The sequence below is a fragment of the Hemibagrus wyckioides genome, linkage group LG29 (genome assembly GCF_019097595.1).
Source record: "Hemibagrus wyckioides isolate EC202008001 linkage group LG29, SWU_Hwy_1.0, whole genome shotgun sequence".
Lineage (NCBI taxonomy): Eukaryota > Metazoa > Chordata > Actinopteri > Siluriformes > Bagridae > Hemibagrus > Hemibagrus wyckioides.
The window spans coordinates 2589837-2611569 of NC_080738.1; the positions used below are offsets into that span (position 1 = coordinate 2589837).

The 21733-nt window shown below is 41.6% G+C and overlaps 1 protein-coding gene across 4 annotated transcripts in view; it reads left to right on the plus strand.

Annotated features, from left to right (window-relative positions):
• dlc1 (DLC1 Rho GTPase activating protein) overlaps window positions 1-21733 on the plus strand; it is an 87387-nt gene that overhangs the window by 51080 nt on the left and 14574 nt on the right. For 3 of the 4 annotated variants that reach the window (XM_058384140.1, XM_058384141.1, XM_058384142.1), the window contains one exon: window positions 20224-20295. In XM_058384140.1, coding sequence (XP_058240123.1) covers window positions 20224-20295 — 72 coding nt within the window. Of the gene's footprint in view, window positions 1-13913; window positions 14182-20223; window positions 20296-21733 lie in introns of those variants that run through there. The other variant, XM_058384143.1, reaches the window with a different exon arrangement.

Below are 21733 nucleotides of genomic sequence, written 5' to 3' on the forward strand. Positions count from 1 at the left end.
ATGAAGAAGGCGTGGTTTGTGAACCTGTCAGTCTCAATGAAGAAGGCGTGGTTTGTGTACCTGTCAGTCTCAATGAAGAAGGCGTGGTTTGTGTACCTGTCAGTCTCAATGAAGAAGGCGTGGTTTGTGTACCTGTCAGTCTCAATGAAGAAGGCGTGGTTTGTGAACCTGTCAGTCTCAATGAAGAAGGCGTGGTTTGTGAACCTGTCAGTCTCAATGAAGAAGGCGTGGTTTGTGAACCTGTCAGTCTCAATGAAGAAGGCGTGGTTTGTGAACCTGTCAGTCTCAATGAAGAAGGCGTGGTTTGTGAACCTGTCAGTCTCAATGAAGAAGGCGTGGTTTGTGAACCTGTCAGTCTCAATGAAGAAGGCGTGGTTTGTGTACCTGTCAGTCTCAATGAAGAAGGCGTGGTTTGTGAACCTGTCAGTCTCAATGAAGAAGGCGTGGTTTGTGAACCTGTCAGTCTCAATGAAGAAGGTGTGGTTTGTGAACCTGTCAGTCTCAATGAAGAAGGTGTGGTTTGTGAACCTGTCAGTCTCAATGAAGAAGGTGTGGTTTGTGTACCTGTCAGTCTCAATGAAGAAGGTGTGGTTTGTGTACCTGTCAGTCTCAATGAAGAAGGTGTGGTTTGTGTACCTGTCAGTCTCAATGAAGAAGGTGTGGTTTGTGAACCTGTCAGTCTCAATGAAGAAGGTGTGGTTTGTGAACCTGTCAGTCTCAATGAAGAAGGCGTGGTTTGTGAACCTGTCAGTCTCAATGAAGAAGGCGTGGTTTGTGAACCTGTCAGTCTCAATGAAGAAGGCGTGGTTTGTGAACCTGTCAGTCTCAATGAAGAAGGTGTGGTTTGTGAACCTGTCAGTCTCAGTGAAGAAGGTGTGGTTTGTGAACCTGTCAGTCTCAATGAAGAAGGCGTGGTTTGTGAACCTGTCAGTCTCAATGAAGAAGGTGTGGTTTGTGAACCTGTCAGTCTCAATGAAGTGGGCATGGATTATGTACTTGTCAGTGTCTTTGATGGAGGTGTGTCCTCTATGCTGGTCAGTGCAAGTTTAAAAGGTGTGTCCTTTGTACCTGTCAATTTTGTTGAAGAAGTGGTGGCCTGTCCACTTTTGAGAAAAAGAAATAAAGCCTGTAATCCTGAATTTATTGGAATTTTGCTGTTTTTTGTAACTCATGCAGGGCGTTATCTCTTATATAACTCGGGATTGCGACTTGCAGATTGACGTTAAGGCGGTTTAATATTCGAAGCTTTGTCAGAAGCCTCGTTCAGCCTTTCCATCATTAAATAACAAAATCAGCTAGGATTTGAATAATACCGCTGCCATATAATACCTGCTCTGTTATTGTTCTGCGTGTAAGACAGCGTAATCCTGAGCTCTGCTGGTTTGTTTACCCACTCCAGTCTTTCATTTCCTTAAAGCATGCCGCTGTGATCGTACCCTGGAGCTATCACACTGTAAGAATGTTCTCTTTTGCAATCTCTCCAATTCTTCTGCCTAAACCATGGCTCTAGCTTTAATTACACTCCTCTATTGTTGAATATCCTGTATACCAACTGGTGGGTGGAGTGAATTAACGCAGTTTATCTAATGTACATCTCTGCCACTGCTGGTGTTTCAGGAATGTCTGAGGGGTTTCTGTGTGATTTCTGTTGACTTTTGACATTCAGAGGTTGCATCTGTCCCAGATGGCTTTGGGAAAATGTTAAACTAGCCATAACATGAGAGATAGAGAGAGAGAGAGAGAGAGAGAGAGTGAAGAAGCTCTGTTGACATAGCTGCTTCAGTCTGTGAAGCCACCTGGAAATGAGTAACTCGCTAATCATCCAGGATGTGAAATGTCTTCCAGATAACGAAAGCGAACATGTTAGTGAAATCAAACTCAATTTGCTCACCAGAATGAAATTACTGTCCATCAGTGATGCAAAAATGATATCATTGTACTCACGGAGGCCTAAAAATACACCAGTGCCTTCAAGATTAGATACATCGATAGCAAATGTTTTGATGGAATTCTTGTAAGACTTTCCTGTCTTTCATCACGGTTTCTTGCTGGTGCCCTGCACAATAATCTCATGTATTTCAGTTTATTTAGGGGTCCAAGCATTTTAAACTAGATTGAACGTGTAGAATTGAACTTTATTTTCAAAAGGAATGTCCACACTATTTTGAAATCAAAATGTATTGGTCAAGCCCACATCTTGCGTTAAAACTAAGTCCGGTGGTCATTGCTCTGAGGAAATCCTAAGAGGTTCCAGTTTAGAACCTTTTTGTCTGGAAGCTAAGAAGAATGAAGAATGCTTTTGTTAGAGTGTATGAATTAACTGTTCTGCCTAGAAACTGTCAGCCATTTTATTTATTTTAATCATTTTTTTTTTATTTGTTGAATAATTATATAATAATGTGGAAGCACCTGATGAGTTAAATCAGAAGGGTTAAAACACAGAAAATGTATTAAGTGGTACATCAGGACCAGAACTGCAATGCTCTAGGCTAAATTCCACTGGTCACCCACATCCTTGTTGTTAAGTTTGTTGTCTATTTCCTCCTCAGGACGCCTATGCAACATGTACAACCTCCTGAAAAAAAAAGAGGTGTCACCATGACCTTTGCTCCCTGACCCTAAGGTCAAAGCCTAAGTGTCATCCTGACAGGAGCGCTGTCCTTGGGACTCTCAAACTCTGCTGCACGAACTTTGACCCAGCTCTGAACTCCACTGCGCTGTCATGCTGGCTTAATAAAAAGAGAGACGGAGCAACGAAGCGTACGTGTGACATGACCCGCTGCTATTCAGGACACGTGTGCAGGTACATGTGTGTGGTCATGGCACTACCGGTACGACACGGGTTCTGCTTTTGTATAGAGAGTTATTGTGCATGTGTGACAGAGGGTAAAAGTAAGATAAAGGGGGTGACAAGAGCAAAGAAAGAGTGAAATCACAAAAAAAGAACAAGAGAGATGGTACTGCTGGGTGGTGACTCAACCACATAGATGTCTGAGTTAGGGCTGTCTCACTGTTGCTGGTTAATAAGTCCTTTATCATGCCATGTGTCCTGGTGAATACTAACAATTAACCCATTGTCTATGTATAACACATTATGGTACATAGTAACACTACATTCACACTAGCAACAGCTGAATTGAGATTTCCTCATTTTAATGAAAATTAGCTATGACAGTTGTCTTGAATGATGCATAAATCTTCTTATTTTTTTAAACAGGATAGCACTGAATGATGTAAAACACTGTAACAACTGGGCAAGGGTTCATTCCCCAAAACTCCTACAAAAGTCCCAGAAGCTACCAGAATAATAGACTCTGGCCCTAGTTAATACCAGTACATCAGGCTCCAGTCCTCGCTACTGCTGGATTACTCAAGTCTCGTCCTAGATACTACTGGAATAGCAGGCTCTGGGTCTTACAACCAAAATACCAGTCTCTAGTCCTATCTTTTACTAGAAGACCAGGCTCTAGTCCTAGCTTCCACCAGAAAAACAGGCTCTAGTCCTAGCTTCTACTGGAACACAAGGTTCTAGTCCTAGTTTCTACTGGAACACCAGGTTCTAGTCCTAGTTTCTACTAGAACACCATAATCTCATTTTAGCTTCAACTGGAAAAACAGGCTCTAGTCCTAGCTTCTACTGGAACACCAAGCTCTAGTCCTAGCTTCTACTGGAACACCAGGTTCTAGTCCTAGCTTCTACTGGAACACCAAGCTCTAGTCCTAGCTTCTACTGGAACACCAAGCTCTAGTCCTAGCTTCTACTGGAACACCAGGCTCTAGTCCTAGCTTCTACTGGAACACCAGGTTCTAGTCCTAGCTTCTACTGGAACACCAAGCTCTAGTCCTAGCTTCTACTGGAACACCAGGCTCTAGTCCTAGCTTCTACTGGAACACCAGGTTCTAGTCCTAGCTTCTACTGGAACACCAGGCTCTAGTCCTAGCTTCTACTGGAACACCAGGTTCTAGTCCTAGCTTCTCATGGAACACCAGGCTCTAGTCCTAGCTTCTACTGGAACACCAGGCTCTAGTCCTAGCTTCTACTGGAACACCAAGCTCTAGTCCTAGCTTCTACTGGAACACCAGGTTCTAGTCCTAGCTTCTACTGGAACACCAAGCTCTAGTCCCAGCTTCTACTGGAATATAAAGTTATGGTCCAAGTTACTATTGTAACACCAGTCTCTACTCCTGGCTTCTACTGGAATCACCAGAACACCAGGTTCCAGTTGTAGTTACTATTGGAATACTAAGCTCTTGTCCTAGTTACTACTGGAATACCAGGACACCATCATACTCACTATGATTAAAGTAAAAGCTTCTCAATCTCCTACCCAGTGCTTACTAGGTTAAGCCGTCAAAAATTCGGCCACCTACCATCTCAATAGAGCATGACAGATAAAATCCAGAGCAGTTCCCAGATCTTGTTACTAGGCACTAATATGTTTTCTATTATTCTTGTTTATTTGCTCAGTTGTTTGTGCTTGAGGTTACACAGTCTGTCTGGTCATGATGCATGATCTGATGTTTTTCTCATGTTCGTGCATTTTTTTTATTTCTCTGACCACCCTGGTATCCTCAAGGTCTCAGAAACAATGGGTTTGTTTGATGTATCTTCAAAACGGCATGGTACTATCAACAATGGTTCAGTTGTTGTCCGAGAAAACATGGGATAAGCAAAAACAGACAGCGTACTGTCCAAATAGAAGCATTGTGATCGAGTCATGTGATGCTTCTCTTTGAATGAATAGAGTACAGTATCAGGAGGAGGAAATGTGATTTAGCTTTCCTTTGGCTATGCTGATGTGCTGCTCACTCTCTGCTGGAGACTTTGGCTAGAGCTCGGTTGAGGTCAAGCCAGCATTCCGCCTCATTCAGCCTCAGGGAGGAATTACTGATCCGGTCTTTTGGACATGTTCGAGTCTTTGTGATGGAAAGTACTGAAGGTTCCTGTGCTCCAGTGGAACAGGATTAAAACTAGGATTCAACTCCACAACCGGTTCAAATAAAGTTCTTGGCATGTCTTGGACAAATCTTGATCTATATTTTAGGGATATTTTAGCCTGAGTCTCTCTCTCTCTCTCTCTCTCTCATACATTTTATATATATATATATATATATATATATATATATATATATATATATATATATATATATATATATATATATATTATTGGACAACCAGTTGGGCCACCAAGTGGAAGGTTGTGAATTCAGATCTTCAATTCAATAATAAAATGAAAAGAATCAATTTCTTTTAAGGTTGTTGATTTCACTGGTGGGTCTTTGAAGCTCTCTGCCTTAAATTTCTGCCGCACTATTGGTGACATGGCCGGTCACATAACCTGTAATTATGCAGTATAATTAAATAAACCCTGAGGTCACTCTGACTATTATCACAGAATGAAGAAAGACCAATTGTCTGAATCACCGACAGCAAATACGTGAAAAGTGAATCTTTTTCTTTAGTTTCAATGCAACTTTTCTCGTACAAGCCTTCCTGCTAGAAGATCTTCCTGAAGCTTTGGCATCACTGTTCACTAGCCTTTGGAGTTGCTCCCCATGTCTTGTGGGTCATGTGCTTTTACATGTTTTCCTCAGCCCTCAGTCACATGGCTGTCCTAGAAAGAGAGAAACCTTAATCTGAGAGTTTTGTCAAGGTTTAGAAAGCTCAGATTCTGTTTCTTCTTGAGTTATTAAGTAATATATAAGATACTTCATGTTGTGTGACATCACAGTCAAGGCAACATGATGCACTGGGATTTTGAAGCCTCTGTTCTTGGGAAAATCTGAAATAAACTGGTGCTATTGGATTCTGAACCATGTCCATGTTTTTTATGTAGATCATATTCTGTGGCTAAGATGCTTGGAATGTTTTCTTGCATTCAGAGCACACTAGAAATATGACAACTATGCATATGAGTCCATGTCTGGTGGCCTAGATAGTTTTAGTGTGATGGAATAGCCATTCTCAGGATTTTGCGGAGGTGGGAAACACTGATATCTTTTCAAAATACCACTCATGCTTTTAGCATAAATTTCCCATCGCTGCTTCAGAGCACAGAAAGAAACTTGGCATGTTTGACTTGAGAATTTGTCTTTTGTGTACAGTTTGTGGTCCTGTTTTGTTCCAAGACCATGTCATCTCTCCCTAGCTTGCCTCTGTCTCACGGTTACTTTGACCCAGTTTTCTTTCTTGTCTCTAGGGACGTACCAAAAACCAGAACAGAAAGAGAAAAAGAAACCTGCAGAACCTCCTGGGCCCTAATGTGTTTTTTTGTGATTTGTCAAATAGGTTCCTCAGATGTACTACACAGAATTCTCTGTAGAGTTTAGGCTTAAAAAGAAAAGTCAGAAATCTATACTCATTTTCTATTAAGACTGGAACTGTTAATGTTCCATTCTTTTAAAAATGTCTCTTAAAACCTTAAGGTTTCTTCATCTGTCATTCTCAGGGAAACCCCTTTAGAGGTTCAAGTGCAGAACTACCAAAAAATAAACTTTTTTGAAAGTCAAGTGAATCCTTATAGAACCCTTGAAGAACACTATATTCTTAATACAGGGGACCGCTTAGTTGTTAAACGTTTAGCTCCTACAAGTCAGTACTCTAAGATCATTCTAGGGTTCTTTACGGTTTTTAGAAGATTCTTAGCTTCCTGAAAATGTTGTTTTTGGAATCCTTTCTAATCAGGAAATATTCAGCAGCATCAGTAGAATTTCGGTTTTTAATTCAAACTAATTCTGGATTCAGCTAAAGCTCTGGATTTCCAACAACCCCTCAACTTTAGGAATTCTTACTGGGTAAAGTCAGGAAGATGTCCTCAACTCTGAGTTTAGCTCATGGCTTAGCTTATATCAGCCTTGCTTTGTTCCATTTAAATCAAGGTCTTTATATATATAATTGTACCGTTTAACTCTTGTAAGCAACACTCATTAGTTTGTAAAAGGATGGCAGGTAGATCCCACCTTAAAACAGTATTTTGGGATATTCGGTGTGCTCAACTAAATTGATTAGCTTTTGGCTGAAACAAATACCACTTTGTCAAGTGCAGGGACCCCACAACTGATAGTTGAGGAGACATGGTCCACTTGAGGTTGAGGTCACTGGGCGGTTCATCATTCATCTAAGACCACTTATGTAGACATTCAGTCCTGAAGATGAAGAAACACAAAAATGGAACACATTCACTTGATGTACTACGTTGTCATGTCTTTGTTTTAAACCACTCAACTCTAAAGTACTCATAACATTTCCTGGTTCCATCAGCTGTAACAGTCCCTGCCTGGTGCTTTAAGACCCCCTGAATACCCCATGAATGGCCACTTCAGTATCCCTAAAACACACACTGAGCTTTCAGAGCTTTCCTGTCTGGTCAATGAGCTGCATTCATGTCTGTGCCCTCAAGCACTTCTAGACCTTATAACATTTTCTACCAACGTGTCCTGACACACACACACACACACACACACGCACACACATTTAGCCAGGCATGTGCTTGCTGTTCCTTGCTCTTCAGTCTTTGATAGAAAGTGAACTAGGCTGAGATCTAATTCTGCTGGCAACACAGGAGGCGTTTTATGGCTCGACTCCCCCGTGCAGTTCATCAGATCCTCCACAGATGTGCAGTAAATTAACTTAGACACAAAAGAACCAGAGGACCACGAAAGGCCAGGAGACAACACAAACCAGCCAAGTCATTATCAGGTGGCTGAACACATGTTCACATATGGCAAGGGAAAAAAAAGAGTTCAAATCGCTTGAGTGCTGTTTTTTATGCTGCTTATCATCTTTGTACAGATGGCATGTGCTTTTATCTAATTGGTGTCCACATGTTCCATTTTTCACTCATCTTTTTCAGACATGTTCTCATTTGCCCACCTGGTTTGGTTTGTGGACTCTATAGATCAGAGCACAGTCGAGGGCCAGGATAAGAAAGGTTGGATGTCGTTCCTAGGTAATCCTTAGAGTCTCCGGTAAACAGAGACAAGACCATATGCCCTCCATCTTCTCAAGCCATCTGTTCTGCAATGTTTGTCCTTCAAACTTTTCTAAGATCACAAGCCAAAAGAAAGAAAAATGGGACTTTGTCATTTGACTGACACTTTTTTCAAAAGTGGTTTCAAAACAATTTTGCTCAAAGACCTAACCATGACCACTTGATAGTACAGGGATTTAAACTTACAACCTTCTGATCAGTAGCACAAAGCTAAAAACACTGGCTCACCACTCCTGCTGGATTTCACCCCAATGTCCAAGTGATCCTGTATTCAGTTTCTGACCGCCATTGAATTCAGGAGGAACAGGATACAAGCTGATTTATCTGACAGCAGGATAACAAGGCCATCAAAGTACGGTTCTTTATTCTTAGATCCTGTCCACATTTCTCCAACCGCACTTTCGTTGAATGAGCAAAAATTTTTTTGCCTCGAAACAAGAGCCGAACTCAAGTCTCATTAGTATTAGAGCTGGAGATATCTTTCTCTTCTTATTTCGACCCACTAATCTCCAGGTCAAAGGTCACAGCATGGTCGACCATCAGGATCAGAAGAAAGGGTTAGATGCTTACCCTCACTTTGAGTCTCCATAAAAGAGAGAGAATGCCTGTGATATCTTTGGTATACTCAAGGCATCAGTTCTGCAATCCTTCAAACTTGGGTCTAATCAAGGACTTTTATTGGATTCAGAAGCTCTCAAAACAGGATATATCTGAAATCGGGTTGTCATCATGCTCATGATTTAGGTGGAGGATGGATTTCAGACCACAAGGCCATGAAATGATGGTCCTCTCCAACTTAAATCTCATTAGCATTAGAACCCGATGTACCTTGATCATCTTACTTAACAGCAGTAGTACATTGTTTAGGTGTAGTTTTCAGTGAGCCACACATGAAACGAATCATGTTTCAGCAATTTGCTGGCTATGTATGAGCATCTTCGCTAAACTGGATGAATTATAGGGCTGTACCTTTGTCCCAAATCCATTATCTTATGATGTAACTCATTCTACCAGGGTACAGCGTTTTTTTTTTTTTTTTAATCCTTCATCCTCAATTTGTCTCCATTGTACATTTTAACAAGTCAGCACTCAGGCCAAGCGTGTGCTAACAAGCGAACTAAAAGCCACTCTTTCGTCCCATTCTGAGCACTCTCTCGTGGCTGTCTGACCACAGGACATAATTTGAAGCAGAATGGCTTGTGTGTAAGTAAGCTGTGTACATGATTAATGAACAGACCAAAGAGTTTGGCACACGGCCACCACATGATGAGCGCTGGCCTCGGCTTTGCCAAGTTACTCACGTAGCCTCGGTGCTTCATCATGCATGTGTCAGGAGGAGGAATGTCTGAGATGATTTCCACCCTTTTTCTCCTCATTCCTGCTTTGTTGCTTTACTTTCGCACAGCTTTTTTTTATTGAAAAGGTTTGTTTTTCAAATCACTAGCTTGGGCTTCTGGGACAAGATGATTGGTCCAGGATATAACTTTTTTTCCTACCTGAATGGTGGACAAATAGGGTCAGTTGACCAGTACTGGTCATTCAGCAACCAGATAATGTATGTTTACCTTGGACTCTTTCTTAGAAAAGGTAAATGATTGCCTGGGTCGTCCCCTGTTCAGGGTTTTTATACTCATTTGTGTCTGTGTGAATGCACATAACTAGCTCACCATATCTTGTAACATTTGCTACTTTATGAAATTCTGTGAAGTTTCTGGGCAACCAAAGAAAGGTGTACAGTGGAACCTCAGCATATGAATGCCCTCCCTTATGAATTTTCACCTTAAGAATTGAAATTTCACAAGACATTTGCATCAGCAAATGAAGAATTTTTGCCATATGAATGAACCGAACCAAATGCCGGCTAAGTTGCGCGTACATCCGGGAGCCGTTCAAAACCTGTTAGCGTCAGTGGAAAGCCAAGCAAAGCTAACTGAAACGAGTTTACGAATGTTACGAGTTTTTTTTTTCAGTTTCGAAAGAGTTAACCCACGATACCAGCGTTGCCTTCGGCATGCGTTCAAAAGCAGGGTGATTTTCTGGGTGTTTTTTTGTTGACAGATTGGGGGCGTGGGAGGTCTGTTCTATTTTTAGCCCAAGCTTGGTGGCACGACTTCCTGTGAGGAGCCTTGACGTGGAATGCTTGGCTTGGGTCAGTTCTTTGTACACTCCATATTGGGAATATTGGTCATGTTTTTGGGAGGCTGGAACAAATTATCTGCATTTACATTATTTCTTATGGGAAAATTCCTTTCTCAATACAAATTTTCACCTTAAGAACTCGCCTCTAGAACATATTAAATTTGTATTCCAGGGTTCCACTGATTTTATGATTTGACTGTCCAGGATGCTCAGGAAGGCTAGTTCTCGGTATATAAATTAGCTAAATAATCATCCCTTGGGCATGGTTGCTACACATAATGAAGGAATCAGAGATACAAGAAAAAAAGCAGGTGAAAGTGCCCAAGCCTCTTAGACGAAGCACAGCAAATTCTTCTCTCTTCCACCATAAAAAGAGCAGAGTAAACAGTTTAGATCTCTGCCTGAAATCATTCGACAAACCATTAGCTCTCTGAGAACACTCTCATTTCTGCTATCATGACTCATTAAAGTAGAAGGAAAAAAAAATGCTGCTAAGAAGCAAACACGTGAGGCTGGAATGTTTCATAGATCACACTGTCAAATGCTAACCTGGCAATCTTTTGTTTGTTTTTGCTGTTACTAGCTGACCGAAGCATTAGCCGTAACAATGCCGTCTGGTCATCTGTAACAAAAGCCAAGAGCCAATTTGTAGGATTGTGTCGGTTAGAAAACCCTCCTGAAAGGGTTAAATGAAGCACGGGAAATGAAGCTCCAGCAGCGTGTCTAGCAACAGGCTGTTTATACGGTTTGGACAGTGGAAATGTGATGACATCTTCATGAATCATAACCTGGAGAGCGAGAAACGGGAGCCGAACGCTGCCTCTATTTGAGGCCAGTTTAAAAGAAAAATGGTCTAGTCATTGAAGCTAAAATAAACATTTCTCCCGCTCGTTCAGTGCCCTCAATCTCTGGTTTGTAATCTCTTATCTTCATGGATGAATAATTGAAAAAATATGAGGTATGATGTGAAGCCTGAGGCCTCTTTGTCTCTATGGTATGTCGGTATGCAGATCTACAGCTGCCTTAAAAAGGGCCACATTTTAACCAAAACTGAACCTTAGCAAGATTGGAGTTTTTGAAGGTTTTTTTTTCCTTCAGTGTTGTTGTCATAAATCATCTTTACTTCATCACTCTTGGACTGGTCAGGGGTCAGTGATTTTTCACTTGTAAACACCGGTATATTGATGTGTGTTAAAGAGGAGCAAAGTAATCTACTTCTGGTTCATCAACTTCCTGTCAGGTTTCATTTCTTTCTCATTAGCATCAATCTATTCACTATTGCTAGTTTTTTCCATAGACACACAGTTACACTTCTGGGACTATAAGTCATTTTCTTACAATGTAGGAAACCCAAAATGAGGGATTTCAGTGGACAGGTTGGTCTGACCAGCCAACAGCTATCCAGAAGGTTAACCCTGTAGACCAGCTGATGGAGCTTCAGAAGGGGAAACGTAATGTATGAAGTAAAGGAACTAATCCTACATCATAAGCCAAGGTGAAGGTCTTCTACCAGCCTGACCAATGACCAAGCCCAAGCTGGATTTTTTTTAATCTTTCCTACCATGAGAACTGCCCAGTATGAAGATGGACGAGGTGCTGAGACACGAATGCCTTTGATTGTTTAGAAGACACGCTAAAAAAAACAAGCATTAATTCTCTGCTTTATGTGTGGTCTACATCAAATTGTCCAAAACATCTAAAAAAAAATTGAAAAAGCAACATTTCAAATGTTTTTCATTTCAGTCTGCTAGCTTCCCACAATTCCCAGTATTCCCCTGCTCCCACCTACATTACAGCTGGTGGTTTGGAATTCCTTATGGGAACCTTATGGGCAGCAGGTCATCTCTTCTGACCTTCGATCGCTCTGTCCTGGTCCTTTTGGAGCTAGCTTCAAAGAGCTTCCACTTTTTTCGCGAGGAAGTGCATCCCATGCATCAAACTGACATGACATGGACATCAAAAGTGAAAGATGAAAAAGACGGATGAAGAAGGGAGCAGGAGCGTCTCCGATATGACCAGTGAGAGGGTTCTGTTTCCCTTAAGATTCCCCCCGGGCTCGGCTAATCTCGCTTTCAGCTACTTTGATTTTTGGACATGCCAAAGAAAGGGCTTTGTGTGGAGAAGTGGAGGGATTATTCTAGAAGATCTTGTTTTGACACCTAACACGTGTCCAAAATTTTTTTTATATATATAGTTGCTTATTTTTTTAGTCTGGAAATGCTAATACTAGCAAAATTTAGCTAGCTCCATTGCTGAGAGAGAGAGAGAGAGCATAGGAAGATTGTATTAAAATCGAATGTGTGTGTGGTGTTTAGAACCGAACCTGGAATTAAAATAGAACACAAAGATCAGATTTGGAAAATCTGGCAACCTAAAAATCTCTCTTCAAGGTTTAATTTATAGTTGAAAAAAAAAACAACAGGTCAAAAGGTCAGAGAATAGATTTATAACAGGAAGTGTTTTATTGTGTGTGTGTGTGTGTGTGTTTGGGTGCAGACTGTGAGCTTTGTGAATACTGAATGTCTCTATAATTATAACATTAAATGATGTGTGTGTGTGTGTGTGTGTGTGTTTGGGTGCAGACTGTGAGCTTTGTGAATACTGAATGTCTCTATTATAATTATATAATATATTATAATGTCTCTTATATTATAATAATTATAATTATAACATTAAATGATGTGTGTGTGTGTGTGTGTGTGTGTGCACGCGTTCTGTGTACAATTGAAGTCAGCCATGTGCCACATTCTTAGCCCCATCTTATTTCCTGTGTGTGTGTGTGTGTGTGTGTGTGTGTATGTTGTCCATTTTCCATTTTTATGGACATTTCCTGTTATGAGCCTCAGAATATCAAAGCTGCCACACTTGATCGGACACACACACACACACACACACACACACGGTGCTGCATCCTCACTGACCTGCACATACACAATGCACAAAGACACACATCAAACACTCTTATGCAACACACCAGTGCACACCAAAACACACCTGCAGCACTCACTTCCTGTGTGTGTGTGTGTGTGTGTGTGTGTGTAACTGGTCATAGATGTCACATTCGGGTCTAACAACCCACCCAGGTCAACACACACACACACACACACAGCCTGTGGGCAAGGCAATAAATACAAAACCTCAAGAAATGGAACGGATTGGATTGAGATTCAGATTGAGATTAGATAGGACAGAGACAATACTGCTAAACTACACACACACACACACACACACACACACACACACACACACACACACATAATATGAGCTGTAACACAACCTCAGTGTTTTCTACTATGAAGATAACTCATTAGCAGTCACTGATATATGCATATAAAGTGTAAATGTAGCTGTACAGCAGGTTTTCTGACACTGGAGACTCCTTCCATAAACGTCTACAAAAAAAAATCCTGTTACTATAGAAACGCTAACCAACCAATCAGAGTGGAGATTTCAGCAGCGTTGTGGTCAGTAATAACTCTGTGTGGAAAAGTTCTGATCTTTACTGGGATCATTTTGCACCTTTAGGGGGCTGTTCGGTTAAGGAAGAGGTTCTATGTTTGCATTAGAACCCAGAAACACAAACGTTCCAAAAAGAGATCTTTAAATGACTTTTCCCAGAAAAAATAAAATTAAATAAAATTAAATAAATAAATAAAAAAGTGCAGGATTGCCCCTGAAGTTTTTTTTTTTTTGGTGTTGATTTAGGGAAGGGTGCGCTTTGACCAATCAGAGTCGCGCAGTTTGGGTGTGGGCGTGGCTTATGGTGATAGTGAGGACCTGAGTCGTTTCATTCAGAATCTCTCGGTGGAGGCGCGAGGACACACTCATTCACACACACACTCACACACTCAGAGAGGACTTTGTGCCAAACGTCGGATTCCCGGATCGATGGCTTTCCCCTCGGAGCGCGTGCGGAATGTGGATTTTTTTCGCTCTTGACTGCTCATGACCAGATCTCGGTGTTTGTGCGCGAGCTCGGCCGTAATGCTGGATTAGAGAGAAGTGTGCGTCTGTATACCTGACTGCGCGCGAGCCAAAATGATCCTCACTCGTGAGTAGAGTTCGTTTATGATTAATTCTTTCATTTTTCTTTCATTTCTTTTCTTCTGAGAGAACAGAGCCTCGGACATGCTGAGTAGAATTTAGATGAAATAAAGTTTGCGTGAAGTTGCGCGCGAGGACACACTCGCACCCCGCACGCGCGCTCCTCTGGCGTTGCAACAGGACCTCGTTAATATTCGATATAGCCTTTGCAATGAGTACGCGCCGTAAAACACGTCATATCAGTTCCTCCGGGAACATTCCACTCATGCCTTTCACATCTCTAGTTATTCATTTCTTATCTTATGCCTTTCTGTTAGACGGTAGAAATAATAAAATCACTGAACTTTATCCCGCGGCTGTTAGAGATGCTGGATGTGTATCTTCAGCGTGTGTTTTATCTAAAATTAATAATAAAAATAATAAATTTATTGCGACTTTAAATTAATTTTTGTTCCTTTTTAGATTAGATCTGCTTCAGGGTGACACCTGAGGCACAGGGAATAAAGAGCGCTCGTGCGCTTTAGGGTTCGATCTGAAGTCCAAGAGGTTTTTTTTATTTATAACAGAACTGTGTTTGTTGGTTTTTATTTGATTCAGATCAGTTGCAAGGATGGAATTTGGTTAAGCTTGTTAAATGTGACCGGTTGTAAGACAGTGGAACGTTCTGAGGATTAAACGGTACTAACTGGAACCTCCCTGTGGTACCGGGGCATGTGGTAACTGGAACATAAAATTCACAAGAAAATAAATAAATAAATAAAATACACAAGACTGAACTTTTCCATGTTTCTAGTCTTTTACCTGGAAATGTGAATGTAGCTTGTTTGTTTGTTTGAATATGTGTTAAATCCTGTTGTGAATTCTGTCTGTTTGGACGTGCGGTTGAAGTACAATAACACTGAGGAATACTTTGGAATGTGCATTTTTTTTAAGGACCGCACACACACACACTTTATTAACACGTTCGGTCTCCACTTTGTCAGTGCAATCACACTGTCCTGACCTGAGCTCGCGTCACAGCTCGGGATCAGTGACGTGTAAATGGGTTTCAAAGTGATATTAATGAGTCCATATGCCAAGGTGTGTGTGTGTGTGTGTGTGAAAGAGACAGAGTGTGTCCAGATGGAAAGGATCATCTCATTTCTATGGTTTCCCACACACTCACACGGACTCTCCATATGTTTCCGGACCTTAATGGAATCATTCGATACGCTTCAAGTCCACAGAGTGATGCATGGACATCCAGGTGTGTGAGGATCAACACCGTTTAGATTCTGAGTGTGTGTGTGTGTGTGAGAAAAAATCAGCCGCTCATTTTACACAAACGTTCAGGCAGCACTGTAGAACTCTCTATAATTCATTTAGCAAAGGAAAAACAAGGTGGCCGTCAGAACCGCCGCCTCAGGTTCCGAGGAAGTGTTTCCACTAATTGTGCGATCGTGTATCAGGGCCGTGAAATCTTAGCTTATAAAGTAGTTATCCTGGTGCTGTAAAAAGTTTTGGTGCCCCGTTCTGGAACTTGAAAGTTCTGGTTTTTGTTTGTTTTAGGGGCGGGGCTAGCAGCACTTCTTTTTGCTGATTGAATGCACCTATGTCACACAACACTGTGTGTTTGAAATGTTTCAGGTGCACACTTTGTGCTCATTTTGTGATGGTACGGGGTGCCAATAGATTTTTTGAGAAATTTGATTGGAGTGTGAAGTTTGTGTCTGATTGTTTTTGTTTGTTTGTTTATCAGGAAAATGGAAGTATTTGTTGTATATTTACGTTGAAAAATATTAAAAAAACGATTAAAGCTGCACAATATGACGATATGATATTGATAAGATCGTAGAAGGTTTTGTCTCTTTCCCTGATTGTTAGGGGTGCCAATACTTTTAGTTCACTGGAATGCTCACTGTACTTTCTGTACCTGTGAAGATGATCACAAACATCGGCCTAGAAATGCCTGAAGAACCAAATTTACATTCAGTCTCCAGAAGACCGACACACACACACACACACACACACACACACACAGCAGGGGGAGCTTGCAGTTCCCTCCTCCTCCTCCTCCTCCTCACGCTGACACAATATTGGCCTGCAATTGTGAGAACTTCCTCTGACAGGAAAAGGACAGAGAGAGAGAGAGAGAGAGAGAGAGAGAGAGAGAGATGGATAATTTTAGAAGCCTTTCTGAAAGCTTTCCTCACAAACAACGCTGTCCATCACAGGGAGGGTTTTTTTAAACTACCTCACACCTGTAATCATTTAAAAATATAAATAATTGACCGAAGAATGAAGTGATGGATATAAACCTGGCTTCATCGGTTAAGAGTTAATGAGCTGCTCAGTTTCATCAGTCTTAATCTGCTAAAAAAGAGGCGTGGATTTTTAAGGGTAACGGGTAACCATGGTGACCACGTATCGGGGTAAGATTCTGATTGGATATGAAAGCGCAGAGATCAGAATAAAATGCTCTGAGAGATTGATGCCGGAAAAATTAAGAATTTGTCAAAAAAATGAACGCACTAACGAGCGAGATTAGCTGTTTCTGCGTGCATGCTGTCAGTTTCAGTGAAAGAGGCGTGGTCTATGTGACCTGTCGGTTTCAGAAAAGGAGGCGTGGTCTATTTGACCTATTAGTTTTAGAGAAGGAGGCTAAATACTTTTTTTTTAAGTACTGGACAAAAGTTCCAGTAGTACATGGGGGATAAGTTCATGTCTTCTGTAAAATAAAGAGTTTTATATGTGAAGGAGGAGCCCTGCTCTGACCTCGCTAGCTGTTTGCTCTAGATAATCAATGATTCTGCAAAAGCACAGGCCAAAGGTCACTAGGTGATGGAACCAGGAAGTGAGCCAGCTGTGTTGTGGGTCAGTACTGAGAAATGAGCAATAGCGGGGAAAACCCAGTAAAATGGAAAAGAATACGAACGTGCATGGTTAGCATTGTTAGCGTTGCTATGCCATTACCATCACTCAGAATTCAGTTCCTGGGGAAAAAAGGAAGAAAATTGTTAGCATTGTCAGGTTGTTGGAATTAGCGCAAATTTCAATTTGATTCCAGATGGAATGTGGTGGAACGATGGAGAGAGGAACGGAAAGCTGGATGAGGAGATGCTGGGGAGGCTGAGGGCAAAAAGAAAAGAGAAGAAAAGTGCTAACAGTTAGCAAGTTTAGCTTGTCAAGAATTTTTTTTTTCTTTTTGAGGGAATTGAATGATGGGTACGCAGAAATGGAAAGTGGGATGAGGAGAACCAGCTGTTTGTTTCTTCTTCCAGAGAGAGGGAGAGAGAGAGAGAGCGCGCGAATGTGCGTTGTTAGCATATTTCACTCATTAACTCAAGTGCTCTCAGGTTTCTTGTGGAATCTGTTTCCTCGAAAGCTTTTCCCTGTGGAACTGGAACCTGTTCAGACTTCTCTTTCCACACTTTCTTTCTTTCTTGCTTTCTTTCTTTCTTTCTTTCTTTCTTGCTTTCTTTCTTTCTAAAGTAACTGAGTACTTTAAACTCCCTCACTCACTCTTTTTCCTTTATTTTATTTCTCTCATTCTTCAGCTAGCTGTTTAATGTGTTCTGCTTCAGGTGTGATTAGCATACTGTGAAGTTTGAAGCACTAGAGTGATTAGCGCTCCAGGAACGCGGTTAGCAGGGATGCTAATCTTGTTGCTAGCACTTTATTAGGGTGTAGATTGTTAGCTTGCTAAATGTTATTCCTGTGGTAAATTTAGCTAGCGTGATACATCTGATACAGGCTGACAGGAGGATTATCAAACTGGACATTACTGTAACTGTCTGTCTCCCTGTCTGTCTGTCTCTTCCTACCCCTCTCTCGCTCTCTGCCTGTTTGTCTCTCTCTCTGTCTCTCTCTCTCGCTGTCTGTCTGCCTGTCTCTCTCTCGGTCAATCTTTTCCTCCCCCTCTCTCTCTACCTGTCTATCTCTCTCTGTCTGTCTGTCTGCCTGTCTATCTCTCTCTCTGTCTCTCTGCCTGCCTGTCTCTCTCTGACTCTCTCTCTCTATCTGTCTCTCTCTCTTTCCGTCTGTCTCTTCCTCTAGGTAGATGGATAAATAGAGAGACAGATCTATCTAGCTATCTGTTTATCTGTCTCTCCGTTTTGGATGGATGGTTTTCTCAGTGTGTGGGCTTTTTCTGTGTGTGTGTCGTGTCCTATATTTGCGTTGGTGCGTTTTTTGCCGCCTTTTATTGTTTGCCTTTAAACAAAAGGAGGTGTGGTATTTTAAGCAGCCATGGCGACCACACATCAGACTCCAATCAGCTTCCGATTGGACAGGAAAGGGAAGTGAGGTCACCACTGCTAAGGTGGGACACAGGATGCAATACACACACACACACACAGACAGTACAGTCTTTATCTTGGCTCTTTGCATTGATGTGTGTATCGAGGTGTGTGAGTGTGTGTGTAGCATTTACATTTAAATAGGTTCTCTGTTCCCATGTGTGACCTTAAACATGTACTTAGCCAATCTCTCTCTCTCTCTCTCTCTCTCTCTCTCACACACACACACACAGGAAGCATGGGCCCTCATTACAGAGGCTTTCAGAAGTGTGTGTAATTATTGTCAAACATTCTTCAGGGTCCAGGAACTACACACTACACAAGAATACTTCATGTCAGTGTGTGTGTGTGTGTGTGTGTGTTGCAGACCCCATTTGTTTCTTTTCTCTTCTCCTTGTTTCTGTCTAGGCTTGTTTTTGGTATGTAAATGCCATCTGTGGCTCCGTGTGTGTTTGTGCATGTGAGTGTGTGTGTGTCCGTACGACACAAGGAGGCCTCCCTTATCTCACGTCTCCTATGTTTTCTTCCCTCACACGCATGTTCTCAGTCAGCCGAGCAGAGAGTCACGTATCAGCAGCAGCTCTGTTTCCTCACCTCTACTCATACAGCTCTCTCTCTCTCTCTCTCTCTCTCTCTCAACTCTCTCTCAGCCAGAGTGACTTTTTAATTGGACACAGGATCCGTGCTCTGATTGGTCAGACTGGTTTGAGGGGGGAGACAGTGTTATGATTAAATCATAGCGCTGTGTTGTGATTAGTCTCACTGGTGAAATGTCTTGTGATTAGTCACAGTGCTGCATGGGACAGGAACAGGATCTGTGTTTTTGATTGATTCGTTATTTATTTTATTTTAATGTATCAGTCTGATATTAGAATTTACGGTCCCAGTCACGGCTTCACCCAGCATTCAGACGCCTCGCCGCATGTATCCAGCCCCGTCTACGAGCCGAAACGACTACTGGAAACCTCGTCGGCCATTTGGTAGTCGCTTCATAAATGGGTCGTTCCCAGGATAATAAGCTTTAGCAGTGCGGTCTGAAAACTAGCACCACACTGCGAGGTCGAGGAGAACGTGCTGGACAGGGAGGAGCGCGTGGAGTCGGAGTCATGGCGTGAACCGAACCGTGACTCGTTCGCCTCATTAGCTGAGCCTCGTTACTAGCTGACACGATAACTGTTGCTCTTTCTAACAACGTTTAGAATTTGTTGACCAAAAAACAAAGTTCTACAGAGAAATATATCTTTAATAGGTAAAAAAAAAAACTTAATCAATATTTCTGGGAAACAATATAAGATTTTTGTTTGTTTGTTTTTCCTAAAATACACGATTAAGATCTCTGGAATCAGCTGATGCTAAAATTGTGTCTATATGTAATATTGTATCCCTTCCCCCGATTTCCCCTGGCGTTTCTTTCTTTTCCTCTTTCTTTCTTAAGTTAAATAGCATTTTTTAAATTATATATATATATATATATATATATCTGAAACACACTTTCATGTATTGTTGTAATTATGGGGACACCCAAGTAAAAATGCTGGTTTCCGGGGACTTTGAGTTTAACTTTAAGTTTATAGTGTAAAATCATCACGTTATCCGAAGATGGACACCATGCAGATGTCTGGTAATGACCGGTCAGGATATTAATGAAGTATTTCTCTGGTCAGGGAGGTTTTTTGAGTCTTTTTTTTTTTTAATCAGCAGGACCTTATAGAAAAATTTTACTGTACATCTGACCAGTTTCTTTATCATCACTGTGCTTGTGTCTCTTTCAGAAATCGAGGCGAAGGAGGCATGTACGTGGCTCCGGGCCGCTGGGTTCCCCCAGTACGCTCAGCTCTATGAAGGTAAGAACTTTTCTTTGTTGATGGATTTTCCATCTTCATGAATAGCAGCTTTTGACAGGAATAGCCCAGGGGGTGTATGTAGGTCACAAACCGGGCCTGAGCTCCTAATTACTGAATGAACGTGGCTGTGTGTCCAGACGCACGTCAGCACCACGAGAAAAAAATACAGTGTCCATTCTCCTGTCACAGGATGAGGGCATGGGGCTGGAATTATTGTGTAACATCCAATCTGGACCATGAATGATGAGGGTCGATATTTCTGACATGATTTTGTTTTTGTGTAATTAGACTTAATAAGACTTAAGTTTGAATTGCTTTCTCTCTCTCTCTCTCTCTCTCTCTCTCTCTCTGTCTGTCTCTCTTTCTCTCTCTCTCTCTCTCTCTCAATTTATTTCACTTCCCCCCTCTCTCTCTCTCTCTCTCTCTCTCTCTCTCTCTCTCTGTCTGTCTCTCTTTCTCTCTCTCTCTCTCTCTCTCTCTCTCTTAATTTATTTCACTTCCCCTCTCTCTCTCTCTCTCTCTCTCTCTCTCTCTCTGTCTCTCTCTCCCATCCCCCTTTCCTAAAGCACATTCCTGAGTTGGCTCAGGTTTGTGTTGTGTCTCCTGTCTTCTCTTTTCTTTTACATATAGAAAGGCACGTAGTATAACACACACACACACACACACACACACACACACACACACCCCACGTGCACACACACACTGAACAAAGTAAGTTAATGAAGCAAGGAGTGTGAGACATGTGATAGCACACCTCAGGCCTAAGTACCTTCCACACACGCGCACACACACACACACACACACACACTTTGTTTGGATTCTGACCTGCAGCTATGTTTCCAGCTGACACGTGCAACACGCTCTCACATTCTAAAGCTCTGACACACACACACACACACACACAGAGTGAAGTGTATGGGTGTGTATTTGAGGGTTGCAAAGCTCACATTACTGTAGATAAAGTTTCTGATAATAGAAAGTGAAGTGTGTGTGTGTGTGTGTGTGTCTTGCATTAGAATGATTGTCTTCTCTTTTTTTCGTGTTTTTCTTTGCCTTTCTCTCTCACTTTTACATGTCTCTCTTTTTCTGTTATTTTCCTCTACTTCTTTCTTTCTTTCTTTCTTTCTTTCTCTCACCTAACTTTGTCACTTTCTCATGTGTTTTTGTCTGCGGCTCTCACCTGTCCATCTCTCTCTATTTTATTTATTTTTTATGACCCTTTCTCTTCACACCCTCATTTTTGTCCCCTTTCCTTTCATTCTTTCTCTTTCGTCCAGTCAGTTTTTTCTAGAATTCCTTTCATTTTCTTCTCCACTCTCCTCTCACTTTCCATGTCTCCTTACATTCCTCGCTCCTTACCTGTTTCCATTCGTCTTTCATTCCTTCCCTCACTGCATCTCTCTCTCTCTCTCTCTCTCTCTCTCTCTCTCTCTCTCTC